Source organism: Lonchura striata, chromosome 35 (assembly GCF_046129695.1).
Source record: "Lonchura striata isolate bLonStr1 chromosome 35, bLonStr1.mat, whole genome shotgun sequence".
Classification (NCBI taxonomy): Eukaryota; Metazoa; Chordata; class Aves; order Passeriformes; family Estrildidae; genus Lonchura; species Lonchura striata.
Genome location: NC_134637.1, coordinates 232,257 through 253,173, shown reverse-complemented (window position 1 = coordinate 253,173; position 20,917 = coordinate 232,257). Strand labels below are relative to the sequence as shown.

The window sequence follows — 20,917 nt, the reverse complement described above, 5'->3', positions numbered from 1 at the left end:
TTTTTTCACCATTTCCCCCATTTTTCACCATTTCCCCCATTTTTTCACCTTTCTTCCCCATTTTTTTCACCATTTCCCCCAATCTTTTCACCTTTTTTCCCCATTTTTCACCATTTTCCCCATTTTTTCCCCATTTTCCCACCATTTCCTCCCATTTTAACTCCTTCATGTCCACACCCACACCAGGATCCCTTTCCTCCTCCAGCCGCCATTTTTAACCCTTTCTTCCCCATTTTTAACCCTTTCTACCCCATTTTTAACCCTTTCTTCCCCATTTTTAACCCTTTCTTCCCCATATCCCCATTTTTTCACCTTTTTTCCCCACTTTTTCACCTTTCTTCCCCATTTTTTCACCTTTCTTCCCCATTTTTTCACCATTTCCCCCATTTTTTCACCATTTCCCCATTTTTTCACCTTTTCCCCCCATTTTTTCACCATTTCCCCCATTTTTTCACCTTTCTTCCACATTTTTTCACCTTTCTCCCCCATTTTTTCCCCTTTCTTCCCCATTTTTTTCACCTTTCTTCCCCATTTTTTCACCCTTCTTCCCCATTTTTTCACCTTTTTTCCCATTTTTTCACCTTTCTTCCCCATTTTTTCACCATTTCCCCCATTTTTTCACCTTTCTTCCCCATTTTTTCACCTTTCTTCCCCATTTTTCCACCTTTCTTCCCCATTTTTTCACCTTTTTTCCCATTTTTTCACCATTTCCCCCATTTTTTCACCATTTCCCCCATTTTTTCACCTTTCTTCCCCATTTTTTCACCTTTCTTCCCCATTTTTCCACCTTTCTTCCCCATTTTTTCACCTTTTTTCCCATTTTTTCACCTTTCTCCCCCATTTTTTCACCTTTCTTCCCCATTTTTTCACCTTTCTCCCCCATTTTTTCACCTTTCTTCCCCATTTTTTCACCATTTCCCCCATTTTTTCACCATTTCCCCCATTTTTCACCATTTCCCCCAATCTTTTCACTGTTTTCCCCCATTTTGTCCCATTTTTAACCCCTTCACGTCTACACCCACTTGAGGGCCAGTTTCCTCTTCCAACCGCCATTTTTAACCCTTTCTTCCCCATTTTAACCCTTTCTACCCCATATTTAACCCTTTCTTCCCCATTTTTAACCCTTTCCTCTCCATTTTTAACCCTTTCTTCCCCATACCCCCACCATTTTTTCACCTTTCTCCCCCATTTTTCCCCCTTTCTCCCCATTTTTTCCCCTTTCTCCCCCATTTTTTCACCTTTTTCCCCCATTTTTTCACCTTTCTCCCCCATTTTTCCCCTTTCCCCCCATTTTTTCCCCTTTTTCCCCCGTTTTCCCCCGTTCCCCCGCGTCAGGCCCCGTCCAGCCGCCTCAGCCACCGCGCCGTCCTGTCGCGCGCCTCCTCCCAGGAGAAGAGCGGCCGGTAGCCCAAGTCCCGCTCGGCCTTGGCCGTGCGGACGCTGAAGGGGGTGGAGGCCACGGCCCACGTGTAGGGGTTCAGCAGCGGCGCGAAGCGCACCCCGAAACGGCCCAAAATTCGCTTTTTTACCCCATTTCCCCACTGGTTTTTCCTCCATTTTCCCCCCCATTATTTCATCCTTTTTTTTTCCCATTTTCCACCCATTCTTTCCCAAAATTTCCTCAATTTCCCCCCACTTTTTACCGTTTTCCCCCTGGGTTTTCCCCCCATTTTCCTGTTTTCCCCATTTTTCCTCATTTCTCCCATATTTTCCCTGTTTTCCACCATTTTTTGACCCTTTCTTCACATTTCTTCACCCATTTCCCATTTTCCTCATTTCTTCCATTATCCCCATTTTTTTTTTCACCATTTTTCCCCATTTTTTCACCATTTTTCCCCATTTTCCCACCATTTCCTCCCATTTTTAACTCCTTCATGTCCACACCCACCCCAGGATCCCTTTCCTCCTCCAGCCGCCATTTTTAACCCTTTCTTCTCCATTTTTAACCCTTTCTTCCCCATTTTTAACCCTTTCTTCCCCATTTTTAACCCTTTCTTCCCCATACCCCCACCATTTTTTCCCCTTTCTCCCCCATTTTTTCCCCTTTCTCCCCCATTTTTTCACCTTTCTTCCCCATTTTTCACCATTTCCCCCATTTTTTCACCTTTTCCCCCCATTTTTTCACCATTTACCCCATTTTTTCACCTTTCTTCCCCATTTTTTCACCTTTCTTCCCATTTTTTCACCCTTCTTCCCCATTTTTTCACCTTTTTCCCCCATTTTTTCACCTTTCTTCCCCATTTTTTCACCTTTCTTCCCCATTTTTTCACAATTTCCCCCATTTTTTCACCTTTCTTCCCCATTTTTCACCATTTCCCCCAATCTTTTCACTGTTTTCCCCCATTTTGTCCCATTTTTAACCCCTTCACGTCTACACCCACATGAGGGCCAGTTTCCTCTTCCAACCGCCATTTTTAACCCTTTCTTCCCCATTTTTAACCCTTTCTTCCCCATTTTTAACCCTTTCCTCTCCATTTTTAACCCTTTCTTCCCCATTTTTAACCCTTTCCTCTCCATTTTTAACCCTTTCTTCCCCATTTTTAACCTTTCCTCTCCATTTTTAACCCTTTCTTCCCCATACCCCCACCATTTTTTCACCTTTCTCCCCCATTTTTCCCCCTTTCTCCCCATTTTTTCCCCTTTCTCCCCCATTTTTTCACCTTTTTCCCCCATTTTTTCACCTTTTTCCCCATTTTTCCCCCTTTCTTCCCCATTTTTCCCCCTTTTTTCCCCATTCTTTCACCTTTTCCCCCATTTTCCCCCGTTCCCCCCGCGTCAGGCCCCGTCCAGCCGCCTCAGCCACCGCGCCGTCCTGTCGCGCCCTCCTCCCAGGAGAAGAGCGGCCGGTAGCCCAAGTCCCGCTCGGCCTTGGCCGTGCGGACGCTGAAGGGGGTGGAGGCCACGGCCCACGTGTAGGGGTTCAGCAGCGGCGCGAAGCGCACCCCGAGCCGGCCCAAAATTCGCTTTTTTACCCCATTTCCCCACTGTTTTTTCCTCCATTTTTCCCCCATTATTTCATCCTTTTTTTCCCATTTTCCACCCATTATTTCCCAAAATTTCCTCAATTTCCCCCCATTTTTTACCATTTTTCCCCTGGGTTTTCCCCCCATTTTCCCACTTTCCAGTTTTCCCCATTTTTCCTCATTTCTCCCATATTTTCCCTGTTTTCCACCATTTTTTGACCCTTTCTTCACATTTCTTCACCCATTTCCCATTTTGCTCATTTCTTCCATTATCCCCATTTTTTTTTCACCATTTTTCCCCATTTTTTCACAATTTTTCCCCATTTTCCCACCATTTCCTCCCATTTTTAACTCCTTCATGTCCACACCCACCCCAGGATCCCTTTCCTCCTCCAGCCGCCATTTTTAACCCTTTCTTCCCCATTTTTAACCCTTTCTTCCCATATCCCCACCATTTTTTCACCTTTCTTCCCCATTTTTTCACCTTTCTTCCCCATTTTTTCCCCTTTCTCCCCCATTTTTTCACCCTTCTTCCCCATTTTTTCACCTTTCTTCCCCATTTTTTCACCCTTCTTCCCCATTTTTTCACCATTTCCCCCATTTTTTCACCTTTCTCCCCATTTTTTCACCTTTCTTCCCCATTTTTTCCCCTTTCTCCCCCATTTTTTCACCTTTCTTCCCCATTTTTTCACCATTTCCCCCATTTTTTCACCTTTCTTCCCCATTTTTTCACCTTTCTTCCCCATTTTTTCACCATTTCCCCCATTTTTTTCCCCTTTCTCCCCCATTTTTTCACCCTTCTTCCCCATTTTTTCACCCTTCTTCCCCATTTTTCCCCCTTTTTCCCCCATTTTTTCCCCATTTTCCCCCGTTTCCCCCGTTCCCCCGCGTCAGGCCCCGTCCAGCCGCCTCAGCCACCGCGCCGTCCTGTCGCGCGCCTCCTCCCAGGAGAAGAGCGGCCGGTAGCCCAAGTCCCGCTCGGCCTTGGCCGTGCGGACGCTGAAGGGGGTGGAGGCCACGGCCCACGTGTAGGGGTTCAGCAGCGGCGCGAAGCGCACCCCGAAACGGCCCAAAATTCGCTTTTTTACCCCATTTCCCCACTGTTTTTTCCTCCATTTTCCCCCCCATTATTTCATCCTTTTTTTTTCCCATTTTCCACCCATTCTTTCCCAAAATTTCCTCAATTTCCCCCATTTTTTACCGTTTTCCCCCTGGGTTTTCCCGCCATTTTCCTGTTTTCCCCATTTTTCCTCATTTCTCCCATATTTTCCCTGTTTTCCACCATTTTTTGACCCTTTCTTCACATTTCTTCACCCATTTCCCATTTTGCTCATTTCTTCCATTATCCCCTTCTTTTTTTCACCATTTTTCCCCATTTTTTCCCCATTTTTCCCATTTTTTCCCCATTTTCCCACCATTTCCTCCCACTTTTAACTCCTTCATGTCCACACCCACCCCAGGATCCCTTTCCTCCTCCAGCCGCCATTTTTAACCCTTTCCTCTCCATTTTTAACCCTTTCTTTCCCATTTTTTAACCCTTTTTTCCCCATATCCCCACCATTTTTTCACCATTTCCCCCATTTTTTCACCTTTCTCCCCCATTTTTTCCCCATTTTCCCCCGTTTCCCCCGTTCCCCCGCGTCAGGCCCCGTCCAGCCGCCTCAGCCACCGCGCCGTCCTGTCGCGCGCCTCCTCCCAGGAGAAGAGCGGCCGGTAGCCCAAGTCCCGCTCGGCCTTGGCCGTGCGGACGCTGAAGGGGGTGGAGGCCACGGCCCACGTGTAGGGGTTCAGCAGCGGCGCGAAGCGCACCCCGAAACGGCCCAAAATTCGCTTTTTTACCCCATTTCCCCACTGTTTTTTCCTCCATTTTCCCCCCCATTATTTCATCCTTTTTTTTTCCCATTTTCCACCCATTCTTTCCCAAAATTTCCTCAATTTCCCCCATTTTTTACCGTTTTCCCCCTGGGTTTTCCCGCCATTTTCCTGTTTTCCCCATTTTTCCTCATTTCTCCCATATTTTCCCTGTTTTCCACCATTTTTTGACCCTTTCTTCACATTTCTTCACCCATTTCCCATTTTGCTCATTTCTTCCATTATCCCCTTCTTTTTTTCACCATTTTTCCCCATTTTTTCCCCATTTTTCCCATTTTTTCCCCATTTTCCCACCATTTCCTCCCACTTTTAACTCCTTCATGTCCACACCCACCCCAGGATCCCTTTCCTCCTCCAGCCGCCATTTTTAACCCTTTCCTCTCCATTTTTAACCCTTTCTTTCCCATTTTAACCCTTTTTTCCCCATATCCCCACCATTTTTCACCATTTCCCCCATTTTTTCACCTTTCTCCCCATTTTTTCCCCATTTTCCCCCGTTTCCCCCGTTCCCCGCGTCAGGCCCCGTCCAGCCGCCTCAGCCACCGCGCCGTCCTGTCGCGCGCCTCCTCCCAGGAGAAGAGCGGCCGGTAGCCCAAGTCCCCGCTCGGCCTTGGCCGTGCGGACGCTGAAGGGGGTGGAGGCCACGGCCCACGTGTAGGGGTTCAGCAGCGGCGCGAAGCGCACCCCGAAACGGCCCAAAATTCGCTTTTTTACCCCATTTCCCCACTGGTTTTTCCTCCATTTTTCCCCCCATTATTTCATCCTTTTTTTCCCATTTTCCACCCATTCTTTCCCAAAATTTCCTCAATTTCCCCCCATTTTTTACCGTTTTTCCCCTGGGTTTTCCCGCCATTTTCCAGTTTTCCCCATTTTTCCTCATTTCTCCCATATTTTCCCTGTTTTCCACCATTTTTTGACCCTTTCTTCACATTTCTTCACCCATTTCCCATTTTGCTCGTTTCTTCCATTATCCCCATTTTTTTTTCACCATTTTCCCCCATTTTTTCACCATTTTTCCCCATTTTCCCACCATTTCCTCCCATTTTTAACTCCTTCAAGTCCACACCCACCCCAGGATCCCTTTCCTCCTCCAGCCGCCATTTTTAACCCTTTCCTCTCCATTTTTAACCCTTTCTTTCCCATTTTTAACCCTTTTTTCCCCATATCCCCACCATTTTTTCACCATTTCCCCCATTTTTTCACCTTTCTCCCCCATTTTTTCCCCATTTTCCCCCCGTTCCCCCGCGTCAGGCCCCGTCCAGCCGCCTCAGCCACCGCGCCGTCCTGTCGCGCGCCTCCTCCCAGGAGAAGAGCGGCCGGTAGCCCAAGTCCCGCTCGGCCTTGGCCGTGCGGACACTGAAGGGGGTGGAGGCCACGGCCCACGTGTAGGGGTTCAGCAGCGGCGCGAAGCGCACCCCGAAACGGCCCAGGATGGCCCGCAGGGCCCCGTTGAGGCCGGCCAGGAGCCCCAAAAGTCGGGGGGGCAGGCGGGGTCCCCCGCCAGCCCGGCGGGGCCCAGCAGCAGCAGGTTGAACTCCTCGTAGGGCGCCCACGGCGACGCGTCGTAGCAGAAGAAGAACTCGCCGCCCACCGAGGCCGGGCGGGCGCGGGCGGCGCGGGCGGCCAGCACGTGCATCCAGGCCACGTTTCCTGCCGGCAGTTTGGGGGAAAATTGGGATTTTTGGGGGAAATTTGGGAAATTTTGGGGAAAATTGGGGATTTTTTGGGGTTTTTTGGTGAAATTTGGGTGAAAATTGAGTGAAATTCAGGGATTTTAGGGGGGGGGTTTCAGGGCAGGATGTGTATCCAGGCCACGTTGCCTGCAGGGAGTTTGGGGGGAAATTGGGGAAATTTGGGGAAATTTGGGGAAAATTGGGGCTTTTTTGGGGTTTTTTTGGGTTTTTTTTGGTGGAATTTAGGTGAAAATTGAGTGAAATTCAGGCATTTTAGGGGGGATTTTCGGGGCAGGACGTGCATCCAGGCCACGTTGCCTGAACGGAGTTTGGGGGAAATTGGGATTTTTGGGGGAAATTTGGGGAAATTTTGGGAAAATTGGGGATTTTTTGAGGGTTTTTTGGCGAAATTTGGGTGAAATTTGAGTGAAATTCAGGGATTTTAGGGGGGGATTTTCGGGGCAGGACGTGCATCCAGGCCACGTTGCCTGCAGGGAATTCGGGGGAAATCGGGGAAAATTGGGTTTTTTTTGGGTTTTTTGGTGGAATTTGGGTGAAAATTGAGTGAAATTCAGGGATTTTAGGGGGGGGATTTTCAGGGCAGGACGTGCATCCAGGCCACGTTGCCTGCAGGGAATTCAGGGGGAAATCGGGGGAATTTGGGAAAATTTGGGGGAAAATTGGGGCTTTTTGGGGTTTTTTTGGGGTTTTTTGGTGGAATTTGGGTGAAAATTGAGTGAAATCCAGGGATTTTAGGGGGGGATTTTCGGGCCAGCACGTGCATCCAGGCCACGTTGCCTGCAGGGAATTCAGGGGGAAATTGGGAAAATTTGGGAAAATTTGGGGAAAATTAGGGTTTTTTGAGGGTTTTTTGGCGAAATTTGGGTGAAATTTGAGTGAAATCCAGGGATTTTAGGGGGGGATTTTTGGGGCAGGACGTGCATCCAGGCCATGTTTCCTGCAGGGACTTTTGGGGGAAATTGAGGAAATTTGGGAAAATTGCGGATTTTTAGAGAAAATTTGAGGGTTTTAGGATGAAATTTGGGTGAAAATTGAGTGAAATTCAGGGATTTTAGGGGGGGATTTTCAGGGCAGGACGTGCATCCAGGCCACGTTTCCTGCAGAGAGTCTGGGGGGAAACGGGAGAATTGGGGAAAATTGGGGAAAATTGGGGTTTTTTGGGGGTTTTTGGTGAAATTTGGGTGAAATTTGAGTGAAATCCAGGGATTTTAGGGGGGGGATTTTTGGGGCAGGACGTGCATCCAGGCCACGTTGCCTGCAGGGAGTTTGGGGGAAATTGGGGGAGATTTGGGAAAATTTGGGGAAAATTGGGGTTTTTTGGGGTTTTATGGCGAAATTTGGGTGAAATTTGGGTAAAATTTGAGTGAAATTCAGGGATTTTAGGGGGGGATTTTCAGGGCAGGACGTGCATCCAGGCCACGTTGCCTGCAGGGAGTTTGGGGGAAATTGGGGGAAATTTGGGAAAATTTGGGTTTTTTGGGGGGAAATTTGGGGATTTTGGGGATTTTATGGGAAAATTTGGGTGTGTCCCCCTACCCCCAGGTGTATTTCAGGGGCGCCCAGGTGATTTTGGGGTGATTTTTTGGGTGATTTTGAAGTGATTTTGGGGGTTCCCAGGTGATTTTGGGGTGATTTTGGGCTGATATTTTGGATGATTTTGGGCTGATATTTTGGATGATTTTGGGGTGATTTTGGGGTGATTTTGAGGTGATTTTTTTGGGTGATTGTGGGGTGATTTTTTCGGTGATTTTGGGGTGATTTTTTGGGTGTTTTGGGGGTGATTTTGCGGTGATTTTTTGGTGATTTTTTGGTTAACTTTGGGGTGATTTTGGGCTCATTTTGTGGCGATTTTTCGGTGATTTTTGGGTGATTTTGGGGTGATTTTTTGGCTGATTTTGCGGTGATTTTTGGGTGATTTTTTGGCTGATTTTGCGGTGATTTTGGGGTATTTTTGGGGCGATTTGGGGGCTGATTTTTTGGGTGACTTTTCGGTTGATTTTGGGGTGATTTTGGGGTATTTTTGGGGTGATTTGGGGCGATTTTGGGGTGCCCTCACCTGCGTACACGCGGGCGTGCTCGGCGTTCTGGGGGAGGCTCCGGGGGACCCTCCCCCCCAGGCCCCTCCCCCGCCGGTAGAAGAGCTCCAGCAGGGGGTGACGCTCCCCAAAAATCCCCGTGGGGCGCAGCGCCAGCGTCACCAGCCGGGCCCCGCCCGCCACCTGCACAAACACACCCAAAACCCCATGAATTCCACCCAAAACACAAGCCAAATCCAAAATCCCCGAATTCCACCCAAAATCCCCAAAATTCCACCCAAAATCCCCAAAATTCCACCCAAAATCCCCAAAATTCCACCCAAAATCCCATTAATTCCACCCAAAACACAAGCGAAATCCAAAATCCCTCAAATTCCACCCAAAATCCCCAAAATTCCGCCCAAAATCCCCCAAATTCCACCCAAAATCCCATGAATTCCACCCAAAACACAAGCGAAATCCAAAATCCCTCAAATTCCACCCCAAATCCCCAAAATTCCACCCAAAATCCCATTCATTCCACCCAAAACACAAGGGAAATCCAAAATCCCCGAATTCCGCCCAAAATCCCCAAAATTCCACCCAAAATCCCATGAATTCCACCCAAAATCCCTCAAATTCCGCCCAAAATCCCTCAAATTCCGCCCAAAATCCCTCAAATTCCGCCCAAAATCCCCAAAATTCCACCCAAAATCCCATGAATTCCACCCAAAACACAAGCCAAATCCAAAATCCCCGAATTCCGCCCAAAATACCCAAAATTCCGCCCAAAATCCCATGAATTCCACCCAAAATCCCATGAATTCCACCCAAAATCCCATGAATTCCACCCAAAATCCCCAAAATTCCACCCAAAATCCCATGAATTCCACCCAAAACACAAGCCAAATCCAAAATCCCCAAATTCCGCCCAAAATCCCTCAAATTCCGCCCAAAATCCCATGAATTCTACCCAAAACACAAGCCAAATCCAAAATCCCCGAATTCCACCCAAAATCCCCACAATTCCACCCAAAATCCCATGAATTCCACCCAAAATCCCCAAAATTCCACCCAAAATCCCCAAAATTCCACCCAAAATCCCATGAATTCCGCCCAAAATACAAGCAAAATCCAAAATTCCCCAAATTCCCACCCAAAATCCCATTAATTCCACCCAAAATCCCCAAAATTCCACCCAAAATCCCATGAATTCCACCCAAAACACAAGCCAAATCCAAAATCCCCAAATTCCGCCCAAAATCCCCAAATTCCACCCAAAATCCCATGAATTCCACCCAAAATCCCCAAAATTCCACCCAAAACACAAGCCAAATCCAAAATCCCCCCCAAAATCCCCAAAATTCCTCCCAAAATCCCATGAATTCCACCCAAAATCCCCAAAATTCCACCCAAAATCCCATGAATTCTACCCAAAACACAAGGGAAATCCAAAATCCCTCAAATTCCACCCAAAATCCCCTTAATTCCACCCAAAATCCCATGAATTCCACCCAAAACACAAGCCAAATCCAAAATCCCCAAATTTCCACCCAAAATCCCCAATCGGGACCCAGTTTTTGGGGTGACGCTCCCCAAAAATGCCGGTGGGGCGCCCAAATTCCCGGACTTTTGCCCCAAATTCCTGGATTTTTGCCCCAACTTCCCAGATTTTTTCCCCAACTTCCCAGATTTTCCCCAAATTCCTGGATTTTTGCCCAAAATTCCCTCATTTTCCCCCAAAATTCCAGATTTTTGCCTTTTCCTTACAGATTTGCCATTTCCATCCCAAATTCCCAGCTTTTTCCCCAACTTCCCAGATTTTCCCCAAATTCCCATATTTTTTCCCCAAAATCCTGTATTTTCCCCCCAAATTCCCATATTTTTTTCCCGAATTCCCAGATTTTTGCTCAAAATTCCCAGATTTTTGCCTCAAAATCCCAGATTATTCCCCCAAAATCCCAGATTATTCCCCCAAAATCCCATATTTTTCCCCCAAAATCCCGTATTTTTGCCCCGAATTCCCATATTTTTGCCCCGAATTCCCGTATTTTTGCCCGAAATTCCCGGATTTTGGCCCAAAATTCCCGGATTTTGGCCCGGAATTCCCGGATTTTGGATTTCCTCACGGGTTTCCCGTTGGCCTCGAGGACGAGGCGCTCGGCCTGGGCCTTGCTGAGCGGGTACGGCTCCGAGTGCCGCGTGGGGTACGGCGTCTCCTCGTCCCCCCTGCGCCCAAAAACGCCCAAATTCACCCCAAAATTGGGGAATCTCAGAAGCCCCAAAATCCCCCAAAAATTCCCAAAAAATCCCCAAAAAACCCGGCCAAATTCCGCCCAAAAACGGCCAAAAATCGCCTCAAAATCACCAAATCTCGCTGTAAAATTCCATTTTTTTGGGCAGATTTAGAGGTGCCAAAAACGCCCAAATTCACCCCAAAATTGGGGAATCTCAAAAGCCCCAAAATCCCCCAAAAATTCCCCAAAAAATCCCCAAAAACCCGGCCAAATTCCGCCCAAAAACGGCCAAAAATCGCCTCAAAATCACCAAATCTCGCCCTGAAATTCCATTTTTTTGGGGCAGATTTAGAGGCACCAAAAACGCCCAAATTCACCCCAAAATTTGGGAATCTCAAAAGCCCAAAAATTCCCCAAAAAATCCCCAAAAAACCCGGCCAAATTCCGCCCAAAAACGGCCAAAAATCGCCTCAAAATCACCAAATCTCGCTTTAAAATTCCATTTTTTTGGGGCAGATTTAGAGGCGCCAAAAACGCCCAAATTCACCCCAAAATCCCCAAATCCCCAAAGCCCCAAAATCCCCCAAAAATTCCTCCAAAAATCCCCCAAAAATCCGGCTGAATTTAGCCCAAAAATGGCCAAAAATCACCTCAAAATCACCAAATCTTGCCTTGAAATTTTGGTTTTTTTGGGCAGATTTAGAGGCGCCAAAAACGCCCAAATTCACCCCAAAATCCCCAAATCCCCAAATCCCCAAAATCCCAAAAAATTCCTCAAAAAGTTCCCAAAAAATCAGTCGAAATTCGACCCAAAAATGTCCAAAAATCTCCTCAAAACATCCAAATCTCGCCCTGAAATTCCATTTTTTGGGGTTTTTGGGGTGGTTTTGGGGGTTTTTGGGGGCGCCGAGTCCATTTTTGGGGTGCGTTTTGGGGATTTTGGGGTGCATTTGGAGTTTTGGGGGTCCTGAGTCCATTTTTGGTGTTTTTGGATGATTTTTGGGGTGGTTTTTGGGGTTTTTGTGGGCGCTGGTTCTGTTTTTGGGGTTTTTGGGGGCACCAAGTCCATTTTTGGGGTTTTTGAGGTGATTTTTGGGGTTTTTGGGGGTCCTGAGTCCATTTTTGGGATTTTTGGGTGACTTTTGGGGTGGTTTTTTGGGTTTTTGGGGGCGCCGAGTCAGTTTTTGGGGTTTTTGGGGTGATTTTTGTGGGTTTTGGGGGCGCCGAGTCCGTTTTTGGGGTTTTGGAGGTCCTGAGTCCATTTTTGGGATTTTTGGGTGATTTTTGGGGTGGTTTTTTGGGTTTTTGGGGGCGCCAAGTCAGTTTTTGGGGTTTTGAGGTAATTTTTGGGGTTTTTGGGGGCGCCGAGTCCGTTTTTGGGGTTTTGAGGTAATTTTTGGGGTTTTGGGGGGCGCCAAGTCCGTTTCTGGGGTTTTTGGGGTGGTTTTTGGGATTTTTGGGGGCGCCGAGTCAGTTTTTGGGGGTTTTGGGGTGGTTTTGGGGGCGCCGAGTCCGTTTTTGGGGGTTTTGGGGTGGTTTTTGGGGTTTTTGGGGGCGCGGGGTCCGTTTCTGGGGTTTTTGGGGTGGTTTTTGGGGTTTTTGGGGGCGCCGAGTCCGTTTTTGGGGTGCGTTTTGGGGATTTTGGGGGGCGTTTCGGGGCTCCCACCTGACGAAGGGGTCCCCGCGGGTGTTGGGCCCCACCACCTCCATGCTGCTGGTGTAGATCAGCACCGGCACCCCCGCGGCCCGGCAGGCCCGGATCACGTTCTTGGTGCCTGCAAAAGCACCCCCAAAACAGCCTGAAACCACCCCAAAAACCGCCTGAAACCACCCCAAAAATATCCCCAAAATATCCTGAAATTATCTCCAAAATACCCTGAAAATATCACAAAAATATCCTGAACTTATCCCAAAAATATCCCCAAAAAACCCTGAAATTATCCCAGAAAATTCTCAAAAATTCCCCTAAAAAAAAATCTCCCCAAAAGAGCCCCGAGCCCTCCCAGTCCCTCCCAGTCCCTCCCAGTTCCTCCCAGTTTATCCCAGTTCCCTCCTAGTCCCTCCCAGTTCCCTCCCAGTTCCCTCCCAGTTCCCTCCCAGTCCCTCCCAGTTCCCTCCCAGTCCCTCCCAGTCCCTCCCAGTTTATCCCAGTCCCTCCCAGTCCCTCCCAGTTTATCCCAGTTCCCTCCCAGTCTCTCCCAGTCCCTCCCAGTTCCCCCCCAGTCCATCCCAGTCCCTCCCAGTTCCCTCCCAGTCCATCCCAGTCCCTCCCAGTCCCTCCCAGTTTATCCCAGTTCCCTCCCAGTCTCTCCCAGTCCCTCCCAGTTCCCCCCCAGTCCATCCCAGTCCCTCCCAGTTCCCTCCCAGTCTCTCCCAGTCCCTCCCAGTTCCCTCCCAGTCCCTCCCAGTCCCTCCCAGTCCCTCCCAGTCCATCCCAGTCCCTCCCAGTCTCTCCCAGTCCCTCCCAGTTCCCTCCCAGTCCCCCCCAGTCCCCCCCAGTTCCCTCCCAGTCCCTCCCAGTTTATCCCAGTCCCTCCCAGTCCCTCCCAGTCCCTCCCAGTCCCTCCCAGTTCCCTCCCAGTCCCTCCCAGTCCCTCCCAGTCCCTCCCAGTTCCCCCAGTCTCACCCAGCACGTTGACCTTGGCCATGGCCTCGGCGCTGCAGCGCCCCCAGACGTCCACCAGGGCGGCGCTGTGGAGCACGGCCCCGGCGCCGGCCATGGCGGGGCCGAGGGAGGCGAGCCGGGAGACGTCCCCGCGGAGCAGCCGCACCCGATCGCCTGCCCCAAAATCACCCAAATTCACCCCAAAATTCACCCGAATTCACCCCAAAATCACCCCAAATTCACCCCAAAATCACCCCAAATTCACCCCAAAATCACCCCAAATTCACCCCAAAATCACCCCAAATTCATCCCAAAATTCACCCCGAAAATCATCCCAAAATCCACCCCAAATTCACCCCAGGTCGGAGACGTCCCCGCGGAGCAGCCGCACCCGATCACCTGCCCCAAAATCACCTGAATTCACCCCAAAATCATCCCAAAATTCACCCCAAAATCACCCCAAAATTCACCCAAATCCACCCCAAATTCACCCCAAAATCCGCCCCAAAACCAGCCAAATTCATCCCAAAATTCACCCCGAAATCACCCCAAAATCACCCCAAAATCATCCCAAAATCACCCCAGGTCGGAGACGTCCCCGCGGAGCAGCCGCACCCGATCACCTGCCCCAAAATCACCTGAATTCACCCCAAAATCATCCCAAATTCACCCCAAAATCACCCCAAAATCCGCCCCAAAACCAGCCAAATTCATCCCAAATTCACCCCAAATTCACCCCAGGTCGGAGACGTCCCCACGGAGCAGCCGCACCCGATCACCTGAATCACCCGAATTCACCCCAAAATTCACCCGAATCCACCCCAAAATTCACCCGAATTCACCCCAAATTCACCCAAAATTCACCCAAGGTTGGAGACGTCCCCGCGGAGCAGCCGCACCCGATCGCCTAAATCACCCGAATTCACCCCAAAATTCACCCGAATTCATCCCAAATCCACCCCAAAATCACCCCAAATTCACCCCAAAATCACCCCAAAATCATCCCAAATCCACCCCAAAATTCACCCCAAAATCACCCCAAAATCCGCCCCAAAACCGGCCAAATTCATCCCAAAATTCACCCCAAAACCAGCCAAATTCATCCCAAAATTCACCCCAAAATTCACCCCAGGTCGGAGACCTGCTCCTGCTCCCCACGGAGCAGCCGCACCCGATCACCTGCCCCAAAATCACCCAAATTCACCCCAAAATTCACCCCAAAATTCACCCCAAATCACCCCAAAATCCGCTCCAAAAACGGCCAAAATAATCCCAAAATTCACCCCGAAAACGCCCCGAAAACGCCAAAATCACCCCAAATTCACCCCAGGTCGGAGACGTCCCCACGGAGCAGCCGCACCCGATCACCTAAATCACCCAAATTCACCCCAAAATTCACCTGAATTCACCCCAAAATTCACCTGAATTCATCCCAAAATCACCCCAAAATCACCCCAAAATCCGCCCCAAAACCAGCCAAATTCACCCCAAAATCACCCCAAATTCACCCCAAAATTCACCCCAAAATCCGCCCCAAAATCCAGCCCAAAAACGGCCAAAATCATCCCAAAATTCACCCCAAAAACGGCCAAATTCACCCCAAAATTCACCCCAAATTCACCCCAGGTCGCAGACGTCCCTGCAGAGCGGATTTTTTGGGATTTTGCGCTGATTTTTGGGAATATTTTGGGGATTTTTTAAGGGATTTTGGGGCTGATTTTTGGGGCCTGTCTGGGACATTTTGGGGCAGATTTTTGTCGATTTTGGGGCGGATTTTTGGGGCGAATCGGGGGCATTTTGGGGCTGATTTTTGTGAATATTTTGGGGCTTTTGGGGCTGATTTTTGGGGATTTTGGGGCGGATTTTTGGGAATATTTTGGGGGTCTTGGGGCTGATTTTTGGGGATTTTGGGGTGGATTTTTGTGAATATTTTGGGGGTTTTGGGGCTGATTTTGGGGGATTTTGGGGTGGATTTTTGGGAATATTTTGGGGCTTTTGGGGCTGATTTTTGGGGATTTTGGGGCAGATTTTTGGGAATATTTTGGGGCTTTTGGGGCGGATTTTTGGGGCGAATCGGGGGCGTTTTGGGGCAGATTTTTGGGAATATTTTGGGGCTTTTGGGGCGGATTTTTGGGGCGAATCGGGGGCGTTTTGGGGCTGATTTTTGGGAATATTTTGGGGCTTTTGGGGCTGATTTTTGTCGATTTTGGGGCTGATTTTTGGGGCCTATCTGGGACATTTTGGGGCGGATTTTTGTCAATGTTGGGGCGGATTTTTGGGGCGAATCGGGGGCGTTTTGGGGCAGATTTTTGGGAATATTTTGGGGGTTTTGGGGCTGATTTTTGGGGCCTATCTGGGACATTTTGGGGCGGATTTTTGTCGATGTTGGGGCAGATTTTTGGGGCTAATCGGGGGCGTTTTGGGGCTGATTTTTGTGAATATTTTGGGGCTTTTGGGGCTGATTTTTGGGGATTTTGGGGCAGATTTTTGGGAATATTTTGGGGCTTTTGGGGCTGATTTTTGGGGCGAATCGGGGGCGTTTTGGGGCAGATTTTTGGGAATATTTTGGGGCTTTTGGGGCTGATTTTTGGGGCGAATCGGGGGCTTTTTGGGGCAGATTTTTGGGAATATTTTGGGGCTTTTGGGGCTGATTTTTGGGGCGAATTGGGGGTGTTTTGGGGCTGATTTTTGTGAATATTTTGGGGCTTTTGGGGCTGATTTTTGTCGATTTTGGGGCTGATTTTTGGGGCCTATCTGGGACATTTTGGGGTGGATTTTTGTCAATGTTGGGGCAGATTTTTGGGGCTAATCGGGGGCGTTTTGGGGCTGATTTTTGTGAATATTTTGGGGCTTTTGGGGCTGATTTTTGGGAATATTTTGGGGATTTTTTAAGGGATTTTGGGGCTGATTTTTGGGGCCTATCTGGGACATTTTGGGGCGGATTTTTGTCGATGTTGGGGCGGATTTTTGGGGCGAATCGGGGGCATTTTGGGGCTGATTTTTGTGAATATTTTGGGGCTTTTGGGGCTGATTTTTGGGGATTTTGGGGCAGATTTTTGGGAATATTTTGGGGGTCTTGGGGCAGATTTTTGGGGCGAATCGGGGGCGTTTTGGGGCTGATTTTTGGGAATATTTTGGGGGTTTTGGGGCTGATTTTTGGGGCCTATCTGGGACATTTTGGGGCGGATTTTTGTCAATGTTGGGGCAGATTTTTGGGGCGAATCGGGGGCGTTTTGGGGCAGATTTTTGGGAATATTTTGGGGGTTTTGGGGCGGATTTTTGGGGCGAATCGGGGGCTTTTTGGGGCTGATTTTTGTGAATATTTTGGGGCTTTTGGGGCTGATTTTTGTCGATTTTGGGGCTGATTTTTGGGGCCTATCTGGGACATTTTGGGGCGGATTTTTGTCGATGTTGGGGTGGATTTTTGGGGCGAATCGGGGGCGTTTTGGGGTTGATTTTTGGGAATATTTTGGGCGTTTTGGGGCTCACGGTGGCGCTCCGGGACCGTGGCGGGGTCGGGCTCGAGGTCGAGGATCCGCAGCTCCCGAAGCTCCGGCGCCGCCTCCAGCAGCACCTGCACCAGGTGGGAGCCCAGGAACCCCGCGCCGCCCGTCAGCACCAGCACCAGGCCCTGGGGGAACTGGGAATCAACTGGGGATACTGGGAATCCCAAAATCCCAAAAAAACCCCAAAATCCCAAAAAAAACCCTAAAAAAATCCCACCAGAAACGGCCAAAATGGCCAAAATCCAACTGGAAATCGTCAAAATCCAACTGGGAATCCTGGGATTGAACTGGGATTCAACTGGGAATACTGGGAGGGAACTGGGATGCAACTGGGGATACTGGGAATCCCAAAATCCCAAAAAAACCCCCAAAATCCAAAAAAAAACCCCCCAAAAATCCCACCGGGAACGGCCAAAATGGCCAAAATTCACCTGGGAATCGTCAAAATCCAACTGGGAATCCTGGGATTGAACTGGAATAGAACTGGGAATACTAGGAATCCCAAAATCCCCAAAAAATCCCCAAAATCCCCAAAAAAAACCCCAAAAAATCGCGCCGGGAACGGCCAAAATCCAACTGGGAATTGTCAAAATCCAACTGGAAATCGTCACAATCCAACTGGGAATCGTCACAATCCAACCGGGATTGAAGTGGGATTGAAGTGGGATTGGACTGGGAATACTGGGAATCCCAAAATCCCCCAAAAATCCCCAAAATCCCAAAAAAAAAACCCCAAAAAAATCCCACCAGGAATGGCCAAAATCCAACTGGAAATCGTCACAATCCAACTGGAAATCGTCACAATCCAACTGGGAATCCTGGGATTGAACTGGAATAGAACTGGGAATACTGGGAATCCCAAAATCCCCCAAAAATCCTCAAAATCCCAAAAAAAAACCCCCAAAAAATCCCACCGGGAACGGCCAAAATGGCCAAAATCCAACTGGGAATCGTCAAAATCCAACTGGGAATCCTGGGATTGAACTGGGATAGACTGGGAATACTGGGAGGGAACTAGGAATCAACTGGGGATACTGGGAATCCCAAAATCCCCCAAAAATCCCCAAAATCCCAAAAAAAACCCAAAAAAAATTCCACCTGGAACGGCCAAAATGGCCAAAATCCAACTGGGAATCATCAAAATCCAACTGGGAATCCTGGGATTGAACTGGGATTCAACTGGGAATACTGGGAGGGAACTGGGAATCAACTGGGGATACTGGGAATCCCAAAATCCCCAAAAAACCCCCAAAATCCCAAAAAAACCCCGCCAAAAAATCCCACCGGGAACAGCCAAAATGGCCAAAATCCAACTGGGAATCGTCACAATCCAACTGGGAACCCAAAAAGTTCAACTGGGATTGAACTGGGATTGAACTGGGAATACTGGGAGGCAACTGGGAATCCCAAAATCCCCCAAAAACCCAAAAAACCCAAAGAATCCCAAAAATCCTCCCAAAAAAATCACATGGGAATGGCCAAAATTCAAATTTCAACCCCAAAAATGCCCCTGGAGGAGCCCAAAATGCCAAAAAAAACCCAAAATCCCCAAAATTCTGTTTGGAGACCCAAAATTCCTTAAAATTCCCCAAAATTCGCCCGAATTCCCATCCCTCACCCGGAAGCGGCTCCGAACTCGCCCCAAATTGCCCAAAATGCCCCAAAATTCCCCCCAAAATTCCCCCCAAAAAAACCCCAAAATTCATCCCAAAAAATGCCCAAAAGTCATCCCCAAAAATCCCCAAAATTCACTCCGGGACCCCCAAAATTCTCTCAAAAAAATCCAAAAATTCCCCCCCAAAAAATCCCAAAATTTCCCTCCTCAAAAAAACCCAAAAGTAAAAAAAAAAAAAAAAAAAAATCCAAAACCCCCCAAAATTCACTTTTGAGCCCCAAAAAATCCCCAAAATCCCCCCCCAAAAAAACCCCAAAAATAAAATCCCCTCCAAAAAATCCCCAAAAATCCCCAAATTCTCCCAAAAATCCCCCCCAAAAAACCCAAAAATAAAAATAAAATCCCAAAAACTTAAAAAAAAATCCAAATTTTTTCCCCAAAATCCCCCAAATCCGCCCCGATTTCCCCTCCCCCACCCGGAAGCGGCTCCGAACTCGCCCCAAGTGGCCCAAAATTCTCCCAAAATGATCAAAATTCCCCAAAATTCCCCAAATTGCTTCACCTGGGGCTCGGCGCCCTCCATGGCGCCGCCGCCGCCCCTCCCCCCGCCGGATTTTGGGGCAAATTCCGGAGATTTTGGGGAGGCCACGCCCCCCGGGGGTGGGGGAGGGGCGGGGCGGGACCCGCGGGGGGAGGGGCGAAAAATTCCCGGGAATTCCGGGGGAAAAAATCGGGAATTCGGCCAAAAAAAAGAAAAAAAAAGCGGAATTTTGGGGTGGGAAAATCGGGGATTTTTGGGGGAAAAATGGGGGAGTTTGGGAAGGGAAAATTGGGGATTTTTTGGGGGGAAATTGGGAATTTTTTGGGGGGGAAATTGGGGATTTGGGAAGGAAAATTGGAGATTTTTTTGGGGAAAAAAAGGGGATTGTGGAAGGGAAAATTGGATATTTTGGGGGAAAATTGGGAATTTTCTGGGGGGGAAATTAAGGAATTTTTGGGGGGGGAATTGAGGAATTTTGGGGTGGAAAATTGGGGATTTTGGGAGGGAAAATTGGGGATTTTTGGGGGGGAAATTGGGAATTTTTTTGGGGAAAATTAGGGATTTTGGAAGGGAAAATTGCAGATTTTGGAAGGGAAAATTGGAGATTTTGGGAAGGAAAATTGGGGATTTTTGGGGAGGGAAAATTGGGAATTTTTTGGGGGAAGATTTGGTATTTTGGGAGGGAAAATTGGAGATTATTTTGGGGGGGGAAATTGAGGGGTTTGGGAAGGAAAATTTGGGATTTTTAAGAGGGAAAATAGGGGATTTTGGGAGGGGAAAATTGGGAATTTTTAGGGGGGGAAATTGTGGATTTTTGGGTGGGAAAATTGGGGATTTTTGGAGAAAATTGGGAATTTTTGGGAGGGAAATTGTGGATTTTGGGGGGGAAATTGGGGATTTTGGGGGGAAAATTGAGAATTTTTTGGGGGAAAAAAAAGGGGATTGTGGAAGGGAAAATTGGATATTTTGGGGGAAAACTGGGAATTTTCTTGGGGGGGAAATTAAGGAATTTTGGGGGGGGGGGAATTAAGGAATTTTGGGGTGGAAAATTGGGGATTTTGGGTGGGAAAATTGGGGATTTTTGGAGAAAATTGGGAATTTTTGGGAGGGAAAATTGGGGATTTTTGGGGTGGAAAATTGGGGGTTTTTGGGGGGGAAATTGGGAATTTTTTGGGGGAAAATTAGGGATTTTGGAAGGGAAAACTGGGAATCTTGAAAGGGAAAATTGGAGATTTTGGGAAGGAAAATTGGGAATTTTTGGGGAGGGAAAATTGGGACTTTTTGGGGGAAGATTTGGTATTTTGGGAGGGAAAATTGGAGATTATTTTGGGGGGGGAAATTGAGGGTTTTGGGAAGGAAAATTTGGGATTTTTAAGAGGGAAAATAGGGGATTTTGGGAGGGGAAAATTGGGAATTTTTAGGGGGGGAAATTGGGGATTTTTGGAGAAAATTGGGAATTTTTGGGAGGGAAATTGTGGATTTTGGGGGGAAATTGGGCATTTTTCGGCAGAAAATTGAGAATTTTTTGGGGGGAGAAAATGGTGGCTTTTGGGAGGTGAAAATCGGGGGATTTTTTGGGTGGAAAATTGGGGATTTGGGGTGAAATCCAAGCGGGGAATCGGCTCCCATTGGGATGAATGGGAGAGACCGCGGAGGGACTCCGGAATGGCGGCGCGGACCGGAAGTGCCCGTGAAGGGACTCCGTAATGGCGGCGCGGACCGGAAGTGCCCGTGAAGGGACTCCGGAATGGCGGCGCGGACCGGAAGTGCCCGTGAAGGGACTCCGTAATGGCGGCGCGGACCGGAAGTGCCCGTGAAGGGACTCCGGAATGGCGGCGCGGACCGGAAGTGCCCGTGAAGGGACTCCGT

At 48.5% G+C, this 20,917-nt stretch overlaps 1 protein-coding gene and 1 long non-coding RNA gene across 2 annotated transcripts; both read right to left on the bottom strand.

The window, feature by feature from the left end:
• Positions 1–11: 11 nt before the first annotated feature.
• Positions 12–2,539, bottom strand: LOC144247891 (uncharacterized). Its single transcript, XR_013341359.1, has 2 exons — positions 726–2,539; positions 12–685 (listed from the first exon to the last, which is right to left on the bottom strand). It is a non-coding gene; the product is annotated as an uncharacterized LOC144247891 (long non-coding RNA).
• Positions 2,540–5,663: 3,124 nt separating this feature from the next.
• HSD3B7 (hydroxy-delta-5-steroid dehydrogenase, 3 beta- and steroid delta-isomerase 7) lies at positions 5,664–19,146 on the bottom strand. Its single transcript, XM_077789561.1, is given in 8 exon segments — positions 5,664–6,339; positions 6,342–6,485; positions 8,586–8,748; positions 10,674–10,773; positions 12,448–12,556; positions 13,408–13,560; positions 16,876–17,017; positions 19,070–19,146. Coding segments are annotated over 8 exon segments (1,089 nt in total). The 5' UTR covers positions 19,091–19,146; the 3' UTR covers positions 5,664–6,082.
• Positions 19,147–20,917: the final 1,771 nt, after the last annotated feature.